The sequence below is a fragment of the Cebus imitator genome, unplaced genomic scaffold, assembly GCF_001604975.1.
Source record: "Cebus imitator isolate Cc_AM_T3 unplaced genomic scaffold, Cebus_imitator-1.0 Scaffold69, whole genome shotgun sequence".
Classification (NCBI taxonomy): domain Eukaryota; kingdom Metazoa; phylum Chordata; class Mammalia; order Primates; family Cebidae; genus Cebus; species Cebus imitator.
In genome coordinates, this window is record NW_016107384.1 from 26,628 (window position 1) to 41,328 (window position 14,701).

At 49.9% G+C, this 14,701-nt stretch overlaps 1 protein-coding gene across 1 annotated transcript in view; it reads left to right on the forward strand.

Moving 5' to 3' along the window:
• MS4A15 (membrane spanning 4-domains A15) overlaps positions 1-8,032 on the forward strand; it is a 13,780-nt gene extending 5,748 nt beyond the window's left edge. The window contains exons 3-6 of the mRNA XM_017530780.2: positions 3,030-3,086; positions 5,104-5,196; positions 5,531-5,644; positions 6,924-8,032. Of these exons, the coding sequence (XP_017386269.1) occupies positions 3,030-3,086; positions 5,104-5,196; positions 5,531-5,644; positions 6,924-7,040 (381 nt within the window). The 3' untranslated portion in view covers positions 7,041-8,032. The remainder of the gene's footprint in view (positions 1-3,029; positions 3,087-5,103; positions 5,197-5,530; positions 5,645-6,923) is intronic.
• Positions 8,033-14,701: the final 6,669 nt, after the last annotated feature.

The window sequence follows — 14,701 nt, forward strand, 5'->3', positions numbered from 1 at the left end:
CCCAGGCCTCACCCCGCATCCACAACCCTCCTGCACAAACCCCCCAGCTCCCTGAGTTGGGTCCCAGCCCCACAAGAGCCCTGTCCCCTGAGAGTCGGACCAGCTCTGAGGCCCTGAGCCCATTCCTCTCACCTGCCCCCAGCCAAACTGACCACTCACCCCTGCGGAAGAACGGACAAGTGAGTCCTTGTCATCATCAACGTTAGAGGGCACTTCAGTGTTTGCAGTGACCCCTGGTGTTGGCACCCTCATCAATACATCACCAGAGCCTCCAGCCGCCCGAAAGAAGCACAGGCTTCAGAGTCAGGTCAACAGGGTCTGAATCCCAGCTCCACCGCACGCTAAGGCAGAGTCCCTTGGGCATGTCACTGAACCTCAAGCCTCAACTTCCTCATCTAAAACTTGGGCTCATGGATCTGGCCCTGCCTGCCCCATAGTTTGCAGAGGAAATCAAGAGATAATGTGCATGGTGAGTGGGTTACTAACCCTAAAATTCTGCACCAAATAGTGACTGCTGAGCAATTCCCTTTTTGGAGAGAAAGCCAGAGATTTGCATAAAAGGGGTCTCCATTGTGTGAGTGTAGGTTCCAGAACCGAGGGTGATTTTCTTCCCCTGGCCAGGCTGCCTCCAGCAAGAGCACAAAACCCCCTAGATGGGGCTCCAGGAGGACAAAGTGGCTGACACATCACAGCCAGATCAGGACAGTCACCTGGCCATGCTTGGGGACAACCTCTGGCCCTTTGAATGGTCCATACTGACCCAAAGTTGAAGGAAAATTTTGCAATCGGAAGAGCTCACGGGGAGAAATCACAACAGGAAGAAACAAAGGGGGCACTTTCCCCTCTGAGCCCCCTCCCGCGGGCTTTATCACAAATATGCCCAGCAAAGCTTCAAAACTCCGGGAAGGAACAAAAGCAAAAACTTGCTTTTCGGTCTCAGGAGACATCAGGGTTAGGAGATCTTGGCAGGACACGTGTGAGCTCCAACTTTCCGTCATTCTGTTGGCGCTTCAACATTGCTAACCTCTGGGGACCCCTGAAAATAGAGGGATATTATGTGCATTTTTCTAGAAAGCAGACTCATCGCTTTTCTTGAAGGCTCAAAGGAGTCCTTAGTTGAAAATTCCCAGAATTAGACAGGGCATGGTGGCTCATGCCTGTAATCCCAGCACTTTGGGAGGCTGAGGTGTGTGGATTGCCTGAGGTCAGGAGTTCAAGACCAGCTTGGCCAACATGGTGAAACCCCATCTCTACTAAAAATACAAAAAAAAATTAGCCGGGCATGGTGGCATGTGCCTGTAATCCCAGCTACTCGGGAGGTTGAGGCAGGGGAATTGCTTGAACCAGGGAGGTGGAGGTTGCAGTGAGCCGAGATGGCACCACTGCACTCCAGCCTGGGTGACACAGCAAGAATCTGTCTCAAAAAAAAAAGAAAGAAAGAAAGGAAAAGAAAAAAGAAAATTCCCAGAATTCCAGGATGGTACAGAAGGAAAGAGGCAGTCAGCAGGGGTGCGGGGGCAGCCAGGCCTCCTTCCCTGCATGAACCTGGGCAAGTCACCGTCTCTGGGGCTTGACTTTCTCATCAATAAGGCATCATGCCTGTCTCCAGCCCAGAGAGCCGGATTCCAAATCCAGCTGCCCTCTTGACACCACCACTCGATGTTGAAGAGGCAACTCAGCATATCAAAAGGAAGCCCTGGATGTCTGCCATAGGCTTGCCTCCAGCCCTCTTCCTCCCGTCATGTCCTCATCTCAGCAAATGGCACCTCCAGCCACCCAACTGCCAACGCTAAACACATCCCAAGAATCATCCTAGAGTCTTGTCTCCTAGAGACAGGTCCTGTCGGCCTGCCCTGCAGAGCACAGCCTGAGTGTGTTCACTGCTTCCGACACCTGTCACCTCCAGGCTGATCTGCACCCGCTGGAGACCTGTGGTGACTCCTTCCTGGTCCTCTGTCTCCGTGTCACCCCAGGGCCTCCTCCACCCGCCACTGAACCTGCAGTCTCCCTAGCATGGCAGCTGAGTGCCACCTGCAAATTGCAGGCCCAGAGGGACACAGCGCTGCTCAGCTCCATCTTCTCAACTCAGCAGGTGCAAGGCCAACCCCACCTCAGTGTGTCAGGCACTGCCAAGTACATAGGTGCCAAGATGCAGGTCCCTGGGTCATCCTCATAGGCAGCCTCATGCCCCACTGTTGTCATCCCAGCTTACAGAGACAACCCTGACCCCCCACCCAGCCTCAAGGAGCCCCTGTGGCCCCTGTGACTTCATCACAGCTCTCAGCACCACTGTCTGTACTTTTCTTCACTGTTTGCTAAGCATCAGTCTTCCCCAATTAGAATATGAGCTCCAAGAGGGCAGGGATCCAGTCGCCTTCTTCAACTCCGTTATATTCCTGACACATAACTGCCACTCGGAAAATGTTTGGGTTTTTCTGTTTTTTGTTTTGAGACAGAGTCTCGCTCTGTCCCCCAGGCTGGAGTGCAGTGGTGCTATCTTGGCTCACTGCAACCTCCTCCTCCCGGGTTCAAGTGATTCTTGCTCCTCAGCCTCCCAAATAACTGGGATTGCAGATGCATGCCGCCATGCCCAGCTCATTTTGTATTTTTAGTAGAGACTGGAGTTTTACCATGTTGGCCAGGCTGGTCTCGAACTACTGATTTCAAGTGATCCTCCCACCTCGGCCCCCCAATCCTCACGCTGGGATTACAGGCATGAGCCACCACATTCAGCCTCACTCTGTAAATGTTTGATAAGTGAATGCTTGAAGGAACAATGTCTTCCCCACGAGGCCCTGATGATATGATGTCAATGAAACCTTTCACCTCGTAAGCCACAGCCCTAGTTCCCTGGACAGGGGACATCCTTGCTGAGAGACCCCAGGGTGCCTGCCTGAAAGGGAAAGTGGCATCAAAAGGCTGCTCTCTCTCCCTCGCACCTCTCTACAGAGCCCAAGCAGGGTGTGCCCTGCCCAGGGTGCTGGCTGGGTCCCTCACTGGGCCTCAGTGGGTCCCCTCTCCCCACATAGTTCATCATCTCCAGATCCCTCTCAGTGGCAGCGGAGAAGAACCACATCAGCTGCCTGGTGAGTCTGAACAAGGGGACCCAGGGGCGGGGATGAGGCCACGGCAGAATCCCACCCTGCCCTGCCCCTCCCGACCACTCACTCCTTCAGCTTATTCCCCAGCACTTCTGAGGGACCTGCTAAGTGTTGGGGCAGGCCACCATCCAGGCAGACCAGATGCAGACTGTGCATGTACAGGAGAAGACAGGGATGACCTCTCAATACACAAGCCAGGGTGGAATGTGAGGTCCACGGATAAAAGGCTCATGGTCATTCCAAGAAAGGAAGGATGCTAAAAGACATCCTGGCAGAGCAGAGCCCTGCTGGGCCTTGGTAAGCAGAGAGGACGTAGAAACTCCACGGGAAAGGTTGAGAATGCACGGAGGGGCGTGGGTGGGGTCGCCACTGAAACCACGAATGGCTCCGTCCAACGAGGGCAAAGGCAGGGCAGGGAAAGTGGAAAGACATTAGACAGAGAGATTTAATCCCACAATGGGGCTGGATCACAATCTCAGGAGGCTTGGTGCCTTCTGCAGGCACGGGAAGGCAGCAGAGGCTTTGAACAGGGGGCTGTGCGCTTTATGTCAGGCTGAGGCCATGGCAGTGAGGGACACGGCACTTACCTTCTGGTGCCTGGTAAGACACCCATAAAGCAAACTAACAAAGAGGATAGTTGCCAAGCGTGGAATGTGCCGAAAGGAAGCCAACAGGATAATGTGAGTCATTCTAAGCTCAACTGGGTTCCCTGAGCTGGGGTCAGTGAACCGAGTCCTCACAGTTCAGAGGGCGACAGCCATGGAAGAGCCCGGCCGGGAAATGCCATAGGCTCTGAACAGGGGACTAGGGTCCTGGACCACCACACGCAAGGGCAGGGCCAAGAGGGAGAGGCTGGGGAGGTGACTCAGAGCCTAAATGCCAAGTTCAGGTTTATTTTAAGGGCAATGAGAGATACAGAGGCTTCAGCAGGGGATTCCTTGCCCTATTTCCATACTTGCAAGGTGTCCCAGGGGTTGGGCAGAGAATGGGTGGTGGAAGGGCAGGACCAGAAGACAGGACTCTCAGGACCGAACCCAGCATCCCCCAGCCCGTAAGCTCCAGGAGGACAAGACCTGACCTGCTCTCTCCTGGACCCAGCACCTTGCAGAGTGCCTGGCATGCAGCAGGTGCTCAATAAAATCTTTGGACTTAATGAATCAATTAATGGATTTCTTGTGAGGCTGTTCTGATCTCAATGAGCTCCTGGTTTCTATTTAAAAAGAAGAAGAAGAATCAGGCGTCTTTAAACCTGAAGAGGTCCTAGAGTCCCCAGCCCACCCGTGAGTGGCTACCCCTTTAAGCCTGGGGCAGATTCACCAGCAGGCTCCAGCTGTGGGTCACAAGATCATCAGGTTCTGGCTGCATGGGGATGGTGACCCCTGGGTGGCTGCCTGGACCACCCCAGGAGTCACTTGCCCTGCACGCTCTTCAGAGCCTCAAGTCTTAGGCCTCTCAGCCCACGCAGCCTTCAGGCCATCGGCTCCTGCCCCTCCTGTCTCTGCCTGGTGTCCCACCAGGGTCTGCAGTGCCTCACTCTGCCAGCCGCTTCCTGGGACCTCCTGGAAATAAACTCAACCCCTCTCCTCACCAGGCCTCAGTGTCCATAGCAAAAGGCCTCCCCAGCCCATGCCCCTGAGCAGCCCTCAGCTGCAGCTGCCCTTGCACGGTGCTGGGCCCCGGGGCGAGGGAGCCACAGTAAGGGGTGGGCTGGAGGCTGCAAACTCCACCCAGAGAGGCTGTAAAGGAGGTGGTGCCTGTCTCCCTGGAAGCTTCTAAGAAGACAAGAGAAGGAAAGAGAGACAACAAAGCCTCCTCCCGAGGTCCCAGGGGAGGAGAAAAGGAGAGTGGTGGATGAGAACGCAGCTGCGCGCAGGGTGGCATGGCCGCTGCCTCCTTGGCTGTGGGAGGGAACATGCTGGGGGCTGGGCAGCTGAGCCATGGCACCTGCCATTTCTCCATCTCTTCCGCTCTTCCCCCTGCTCTTGTCTCTCGGCCTCTGCAGGTGAGGAACAGCCTGGGCACCAACATCCTCAGCGCCATGGCGGCCTTTGCTGTGACGGCCATGCTGCTCATGGATTTTGGCGTAACTAACTGGGTGCATTGTCAGATGGCCCCAGGGGTGGGAAAGCTGTGTCCAGGAGGGCAAAGGGTGAGCGTCTGCAGCATCAGGACATGGGCAAGGCCTGCCAGTCACTATAGACCTCAAGAATCCATGGACCCTCTGAGCCTTCCCCAAGATGGGCACCAGAAGGAACAAGGAGGCAGCCTGGAGGGCAAAGGGGAGGGTGCAGGATGGGCGGCAGGGGGACCGGCTCCAGGCACAGCTCTGCCACCAACGAGCTGTGTGACCTTGGGCAAGTGATTCTCACGCAGGGGACCTCCTTACTCTAGAACTCTGGGCTCACCTTTCTGTGGGTTTTGGCCCCCAGGACGTGGGCAGGGGCTCTCTGGCCGTGCTGACTGTCTTCCCCATCCGGGAGTTCTTTGTCACAGTCATTGTCACCCACTTCGGGTGCCAGGCCACTCGTGCCCAGGCCAACGCAGTGAGTGCCCCCACCCACATCCACTAAACCTGAGCCTCTGGAAGGCAGTTGGCTGGGCACATGCTCTGCCTCCAGCTCCCTCCCTCTGCCCTCTGGGAAGGCATATGGAGAGACAGCACTAGGAGGGGTGTCCCATCCATGTCAGGGGGCCCAAAGAAGTCTTTGGCTGGGCATGGTGACTCACGCCTGTGATCCCAGCACTTTGGGAAACAAGACAGGAGGATCTCTTGAGCCCAGAAGATCTCTTACGAGCCTGGGCAACATAAAAAGGTCCTATCACTGCAAAAAAAAAAAAAAATGTTTTTAATTAGCCAGGTGTGGTGGTACGCACCTGTAGTCCTCGCTAGTTGGGAGGCTGAGGCAGGAGGATCGCTTGAGCCCAGGAGGTTGAGGCTGCAGTGAGCTATGATCACGGCACTGCCCTTCAGCCTGGGTGACAGAGCGAGACTGTCTCTAAAACCAAAGCAAAACCAAAGACGTCTTTGCAGTTCAGTGAAGACAGGAGTGTTCTCCTCAAAGCACAGGGTGGCGCCAGCACCCACGGAGCCACTGCTGGGTGCAGCCCTGCAGATGGAAGGCCTGGGCTCAGGGTGTGGGGGCAGTGCTGCTCTCAGAGGAGGGGGACTTTTTGGGGTTCCCAGACCACGTGAGAGACAGGGGCATCAGGGAAGGCAGCATGACAGAGAAGGAAATTAAGCTTTAATTTCCAAAAAAAATGGAGTACAGTTATGATGGAAAGGGGCAGGAGGGAGCGTTCAAGGCAGGGGAACCAGCTGGAGCAAAGGCTGTCTCAGGCAGGCAAATGCAGGCCACAGGGTGGGGTGTTCTTGGCAGGTGCATGATGGGGTACATTGAGGGTAGGGGGGCTGAAGGCCTGAGCAGGGGAGTGAGCTGGCTCAGGGAAATCAGTCCAGAGGATCTGTCCAGCGCCGGGAGGTAGAGGGGTTCAAGGCCAATGCCACGGTGCCGGCAAGAGAGCGCAAAGTCCTGAACCAGGCCAGGGCAGCTGGGAGGGAAGGAACATCAGAACGTTAGCGCCTGGTGAAGTGAGGCTTTTGTCTGTTCTGTTCACTCCTGTACTCCCAGTGCCTGGATCATAGTTGGCCCCAGTACATGTTGTTTGAAATACTGATTGCACACAGAGCCCTAAGGGTGCAATTCAGACTTGCAGAATTCAGTATCAGGGTGCTGTTCTCAGATGACCCACAAGGGAGCACTATTGTGACACTAGCCTGAAGCTCCAGCATCCTCCAAGAGCTCAGTGCTGTTTTCTCTGCAGCCAGTGATCTTCCTGCCAAGCGCCTTCAGCGCAGACTTCAACATCCCCAGCCCGGCAGCCTGTCCGCCCCCTGCCTATGACAACGTGGCATATGTGCCCAAGGAGGTGTCTGAGTAGCAGATGTGGCACCTGCAGGTGGAGTCCAGCGTTTCCCCTCTGGGGCCAGCCTCTCCCCACCCCCACCTTGTTCATCAGGCGCCAGCCCCACCTTGGCCACCCCCTACCACCACGTCCACACACACGGCGGCAGAGTGAGGTGTGCCCAGGGACATCCCTCCCACACTTTCCCCAGTGGCTTCTTTCTAAAAGACACCAGGCTGACATCGGGGTGTGTGTCCTTCAGCTACCCAAGTCCCATCATCCTTCCAGGGACACCCCCTGTGCATTTCTCTGCTCATAGGGGAAATCCTAGCCCTACTGAAGACTCAGGTTCGAGGCCTGCCCTGACCTTCAGGCATCAGGCAGGTCATTAAGCTCAGAGAGCCGAGAATCCTCCAGAATGGAAGAGTCTGACTCTGGCATTCCACAGAGGTGCAGATGCCCCCGAGGCCACACAGCAGGGCAGTGGCCTGACCTCAGGTCCCCTGGCCCTGAGATCAACTCTGTCCTTTGTCATCTGTTGCTACATCCGTGGACCTCAGGTTTCCCATTTGGAAACTCGAGTGTTGAACCAGATAAGGTTCATAAGGCTCTTCCAGCTCCCCAGGCTCCCTGAGTCCTGGATCTAAGCCAGGCATCATCCCCCTATTCCCTGGAAACCCTCTTTGTCCTTATCTGGCTATGGAGTCAGCATTGCCCCCCCCACCATCTCCCAAGATGGGGGAGGTTGCAGCGGAAGGCTGACGCCAGCCCCCTCCTGAGGCCCACCACAGTCAGCATCGACAGGGGCACAGCAGTGGCAGTTAGAGACTTCCCTGTGCCTCTCAGCACTCCCTTGCCCACCTCCATAGCTCAAAGACAAGGCTACCACAGAAGGTTACCATGAGACCTGGGCTTTGTCTCCAGGGGACGAGGAAACACTGTCAGCCTGGTGTCCACCAGCCCTTGTAAATCAGATGGCTGGTCTCATCCACACCACAGAAGGAAATAAACCATGTGGCTTAAGTTTTGAGCTGGTCTCGTTGCAATAACTTTTTCTTTTTAACCTCAGGGGCTTCCGAGGGTCATCCCACGTTTATCAGAGGACATGGGTAACCGTCCCACGGTCACAGCAAAAGGGCACCTCTGGGTGCCATGCTCTGTGTGGTGTAATCCTTACACCTCTGTCCCCATCTCAGTTCAAACAAACATGCATTCATATCCTCCCTCCACAACTAAGAACACCGCAGCTTGAAGAGGTTAAATTATATGCCCAAGGCCACCAAGCTAGTAAGGAGCAAAGCTGGGATCTGGGCTGGGCACAGTGGCTCACACCTGTAATCCCAGCACTTTGGGAGGCTGAGGCGAGCGGATCACGAGGTCAGGAAATCAAGACCAGCCTGGCTAACACAGTGAAACTCTGTCTTTACTAAAAATATAAAAAATTAGCCGGGCATGGTGGTACGTGCCTGTAGTCCCAGCTACTCAGGAGGCTGAGGCCGGAAAATCGCTTGAACTTGGCAGGTGGAATTGCAGTGAGCTGAGATCGCACCACTGCACTCCAGCACTCCAGCCTGGGTGACAGAGCGAGACTCCATATCAAACAAAAAATAAATAAAAGCTGAGATCTGCACGTAGTTCCATGTGACGTCAGAGTCCATGTTCTCACCACCTGGTCTTCCCTTAGTACAAACCAAAGTGCTTCCCACCAACCCCTTCTCATTCCTTCTGTTTCTTCATCCCCAAAACTAAGACGGGCTGCATTCCTCAGCACACTCACTTCTTCTTCACCCAACAAACTCCTACTCCTCCTTTAAGACCCTATTTAAATGCTGCCCCTTCTGTGCCATCTTCCCAAAGGAGGGGTGGTCCACTAGGTGGCTAGGTGCCATGACCACAACACTGGAATGAGGGTGGGGCAAGGGAGGTGCCATCCAAGGGAACATTCACTCTCAGGGTCCCATCAGTGCAGAGTTGGGGTAAGGGGTACCACAAGGTTTGGCTTTCACAATCAAGAAAGGAGACTCGAGGATTTGGAGCTTAGAGTTTAAGATCATTAAGTATAGAGCCGGAGGAAATGTACTTGAGGATTTAGGACCAGTTTTCTTGCCACATAAAGGAGACTAGAGGCATTTCAGAACTGAGGGGAGAAGCTGGGGGAGAGAGAGAAAAAAAAAAGAGTGTGTTTAACCCCAAGCTGGGATTGCTGCCCTCTATCCTCTGCTGACCAAATCCCTCGGGAAGTCTGTAGGCCAGAAACCACAGATCCATTAAGAGGAATTAAAGACCACAGGTGCCCAGAGATGTCCCACGTCCAGACAGCGTGGAGCCACAACATAGATACGGCTGGGGACTGTGCCTGGCAACACAGCATCCCACACTCCCGTGTAGTAAATGAGTCCAAGCATGAGAAAGCTTCCTGTTTCCTGAGCTGGCAGGTGGCCAGATATGTAATGTAGATTGTGTGAGACTTTATAACAAATATGAGCAGCAAATGAGAAGGGGACAGTGGCCACCGCGGAGAGACCAGCAAGAACAGGCTACACCTCAGCAGAGGCTAGCAAGGACAGACAAGGGCTTATGGACTGGAAGTCATTGGAAGTGACTGAGTTATCCTGAATTGGCAAAATTACGTTTTCTGCCAACACTGAGAGTAAATGGGAGGTAGAGAGATAATTTCTGTGAGGAACAACGCTGAGAACTACAAAACGTTACAAGGAGAAATTAACAAAGCTCTAAGTCAATGAAAGGATACCCTGTGTTCATGAATGGAGAAGCTCAAGTTTTTTTAAATGCCATTGATCTCCAGAATTTAGCTATAAATTCAATATGATTCCATTCAAAATTTTAGGAGTTTATTTTGGGGAACTTGACAAGCTAATTCTAAAATTTATATGGAAATTAAAAAATAGAAGAACACTTAAAGACAAAGTTGGAGGATTTAAACTATCTGATTTCAAGATTTACTACAAAGCAACAATTTAGACATCGTTTTAGTGCAAAAACGGACAAAAAGACCCATGGAATGAAATAGACAGCTCAGAAACAGACCCTCACATATGGTCCCTTGATCGATGACAAAGGCACCCACAATTAAGTGGATAAATGACATTCTTTTTCATCAACGGTCCTGAAGCAATTATATATTGACATAGAAGAAAAAGGACCGTAATTCCTACCCCACACCATACATAAAAATTCAGCATGAGTCACAGACCTAAATTTTATAAAAAAAACAAGTTTCTGAAAGAAAACATAGGAAAATATTATTTGGAGATAAGCAAAGATTTACTAAACTAGAAATGCAAAACACACTAACAATAAAAGACAATACTAATAAATTAGTTTATTAAAAATTAAGACCTCTGTTTATCAAAAATCACATCATAAGTGTCAAAATGCACAACATATACTGGGAGGAAATTTTGAAATACATCGTATGTGACTTGGGTCTCATGTGCAGAACGTGCAAATAACTCCTAAAAATAAATAAGTAAGCCAGGCGCAGTGGCTCACGCCTGTAATCCCAACACTTTAGTAGGCCAAACCGGCCGGATCGCCTGAGTCAGGAGTTCAAGACCAGCCTGGACAACATGGTGAAACCTTGGCTCTACTAAAAATACAAAAATTAGCTGAGCATGGTGGCATGCACCTATAATCCCAGCTACTTGGGAGACTAAGGCAGGAGAATCACTTGAACCTGGGGGGAAGAGGTTATAGTGAACCAAGATTACGTCACTGCCTGGGCAACAGAGTGAGACTCTGTCTCTAAATAAATAAAATAAAACAAAATAAAATAGAGCTCAATTTAAAATGGGCAAAGAACTTGAGCAGACATTTCACAAAAGAGGATATAAAAATGGCCAATAAATGTGTTCAACATCATTAGTCCTTAGAGAAATACAAATTAAAACTACAATGAGATACCACAACACACCAGAATTGCTAAAATTTTTAAAAGACTGACTTATAGAAGTGTTGATTAGGCTGGGAAGCTAATCTTCTTACACATTGCTGGTGGGAGTAAAAATTGATACTACCACTTTGGAAAAAAATGTTTGGCAATATCCACTAAAGCTAAACATACACATTCGGTATCACCCAAGAGTTTTATTCCTGGATATAGACCCAACAGAAATGAGAAAATTTTCGCTAGAAGACATATACAAGAGATTTGGATGACAGCTTTATTCATAACAGGCAAACACTTGAAACAACTCAAATGTCCATCAACCATAGAGGTAAATAAACTGTTCTATATTCACTAAAAAGGAATAAATAAAAAGAACAAACTACTGATACATCTAACACATGGGTGGATCTCTATGTGAAAGAAGACAAACACCAAAGGGCACATCCTGCGTTATTCCACTGATAGGAATTTCAAGAACGGCTTACATAAACTAATGGTGGTAGATGTCAGCACAGTTGTTGGCCCTTGGGAGCAGCAGGTGAGGGGAGCGTGACATAGTCTCCAGGGCAGTGCAGATCTCCATATCTTGACCTGAGTTATGGCTGCATGGGTGTAGACATAGATAAAAATTAACCAAATTGGACACACCTATGCACTTTACTGTCTGTAATTGCCTCCAATTTTTTTTTAAGTGGTAAAAAAATAAAAATAAAAAGTTACTGTATTCGCTATTTCTGCACAGTAAATGACCACAAACTTAATGGCTTAAAGCTGCATGCATATATATTACCTCACAGTTTCTGTGGTCCTATCCAGGTGCGTCTTGGTTGGGTCCTCTGCTTAGGGCTTCATAAAGCTGCACTCAAGATGGCAGCTGGGCTGCACTCTTATCTGGAGACTCCAATGGGGAAGAATCCACTTCCAAGCTCATTCAGGTTGATGGCAGAATTCATTTCTTTGAAACTCTGGGACTGAGGGCCATAGCTTCTTTCTGTCTGTCATTACCCTCAGCCCCTAGAGGCTGTTCTAAGCTCCTTGCCATGGGAGCCTCATAACATGGACATTTACTTCTTTGAAACCAGCTGGGGAGAGAGCCCTATAGCAAGCTGGCCAGCAGGATGAAGACTTAAATAACAACATAATTGCGGAAGTGCCATCCCATCACCTTTGCCACAGGCTGTTGGTTAGAAGCAAGTCACAGGTGCTAGCCGCACTCAAAGGGAAGGGTTATTGGGACCACCTTAGCATTTGTCTGCCTCAGTTACAGTTCTGCTCATTTAAATTTGTAATTGTAAAATGCAAATTCAATGTATTTAATTCCCAGTGTAAAAAGCCCTATCTTTACCCCCTAAATCCCTTCAGCTGTAGGTTAATTTGCCTCCTCGCCTTTATTTTCCTCACTCCCATCCACCCCACTGAAATCACTCTCTAAGGTTATTGCATTGACCTTGTCACCAAAATCAATGGGCTTTTTAAAATTCTTGTTTTAGTAATAGCTCCTTCCATTTCTTAAATGTTGCCCACCCTTATACTTTCCTCTCTGTACACTATGGACTCTCTATGTGATCTCATCCACCACTTCAGCTTCATTTAATCTTTTATTCAGCAAGTGCTGACTGGGCACCTGGTATATGAGCAGGCTCTGGAGACACCAGACACCAGCCAAGAACCCTGTTCTTACGGAGCTCACATTAGCCATCTACCACGTCTTCCACCCAGACTCTTTTGCTGAGACAGCCTCAGCATCTACTTTCACGTCTCACCAAAAGGAATTTACGTCTTCCCTTCCAACTCAGACCATTTCCCCTCCTGTGATGTCAACTCACGTTCCTGTAGACCTTGGGCCAGCCAGGCCTGAACCCCAGCATCATTCTTGGTTTCCCCTCTCTCTAAGCCACACAGAATCACCCCGCACTGATTCTCCTTGCTCTGATTTCTCAAGTGGGTCTACTCTCCTCGTCCTCCTCCTTTGAGCCACATCACCCCTCACCCGCGTGGGGCATCAGCCTCCTAAGCTCCTAACCTCGTCCCCAGCTCTGAGCTTGCCCCATGCATCTCCTGACTAGATGACAGCCAGAGGGGTTTTTCTAAAGTACAAGTTATCATGTTCCTGTTCTGCCTAAAGATACTCTGGCTCTCCTTTGACCTTGGGCTAAAGTTCGAATGCTCTAGGAAGGCTTTTGATTGGCAAAGCCCTGGAGAGGTAGCTGCTCACCTTTCCAGCCCCAATCCTCCTCACCCTCCTCTTACACTTGACCCAGAGCCATCCTGAGCCTCTGTGAGCTCCATCTGCCTGGGAAGGCTGCCCTCTGCCTGCTTCCCACCCTCCTATTTGTCCCGCTTACCTCCCACCCCCTTCGATCTTCATTTAGATACCACTTCCTCCAGGAAGCCTTATCTGGCCTCATCCCCCCCACCCCTTTAGATTAGGGGACCTCCTCCAGAATCTCACCACACCGACACCTCAGTATCATTACCTGTCCACAGCACAGTTACCTGTCTCCCTGTTTATCTTATTCAATGGACTTTGTACAAGTATTGATCAACTTACGCCCTATGCAACTTACAACCTTTCGACTTTACGACCACAATCGCTAGCCACGACTGCTCCGCTGTAGATTTTTGGAAACACTTCAACATTTTGATGTGTATCAAGAATATCGCTACCGCCTGGGAGACTGTGACAACAAAGTGCATGAATGGCATCTGGAAAAATTGTGTTAAGTGCTATGTTAATGATTTTGACGGATATGACAGTGAACATGAACTTGAAACGATTCGGGAAAAAATAGTAAAACTCGCTAAAGACCTTTCTTTGGAGTGTGAATGGAAGATGTCGAAGAGTTGCTAGACAAAGAATCTGGAGAACTTACAAATGAAGAGCTAATCGAACTGGAAGAAGGAAGAGTGGCGGAAGAAGAAAGAAGAGAAGCAGAGAAAGAAGAGGAGGAGCCAGAAGAAAGTTCACCACTAAGGGATTATCAGACAGTTTATCTTTACTGAATAAACTTCTTATACATTTTGAAGCAATGGACCCAAACATCGAACGATTTGCAAGGATTGAGCGGATGGCGCAAGATGTGTTTCATCTGTATCGTGAAATTTATGAAGAAAAAAAGAAACATACAATTCAGACAAAGCTCACCATGTTTATGAAAAAACCAACTCCGGTAACCCCAACTGCTGCCTCAGAAGACGACATCAACAATCCACAGCCAAGCACCAGCGGCCAATAAAATGTTTCGTACATGTTTATATATTTTGATATGTTTTGCAATTGGGAAAATGTTTCCTATGGTATTTTTTACACCTGTATTTTGTATTTTTGTATGCACCTGTATTTTGTAATTTTGTATGTTTTGCAAATATTAAACCAGTTGTACTGGTAATGCAGTGTTTTACTTAAACCTGACGAATGCAAAAATAAGAAACAAAATGGTGTAGAGATGATACAAATGGCATAAAATGAACAAAGAAAATGATGAGATATAACAATAATGAAAGAAAATTATGATAAAATATGACTTAAAGATTTTTATAACATCATTTCACAGTACTGTACATATAGCCTACTCAACTTATGACCAAATCGTGTTACGACCGGTCTGTCAGAACCAATCATGGTAGTAAGTCGAGCACTAGCTATATTCATTCCCTATTGCTGCTGTGACAAATCATCATGAACTTAGTGGTTTAATGTAACACAGACTTATTATTAGACGGTTCTGAGGTTGGAGGTCCTAAAATCCAGGTGTTGGCAGGGCTCAGTTCCTTCCGGAGGCTCCAG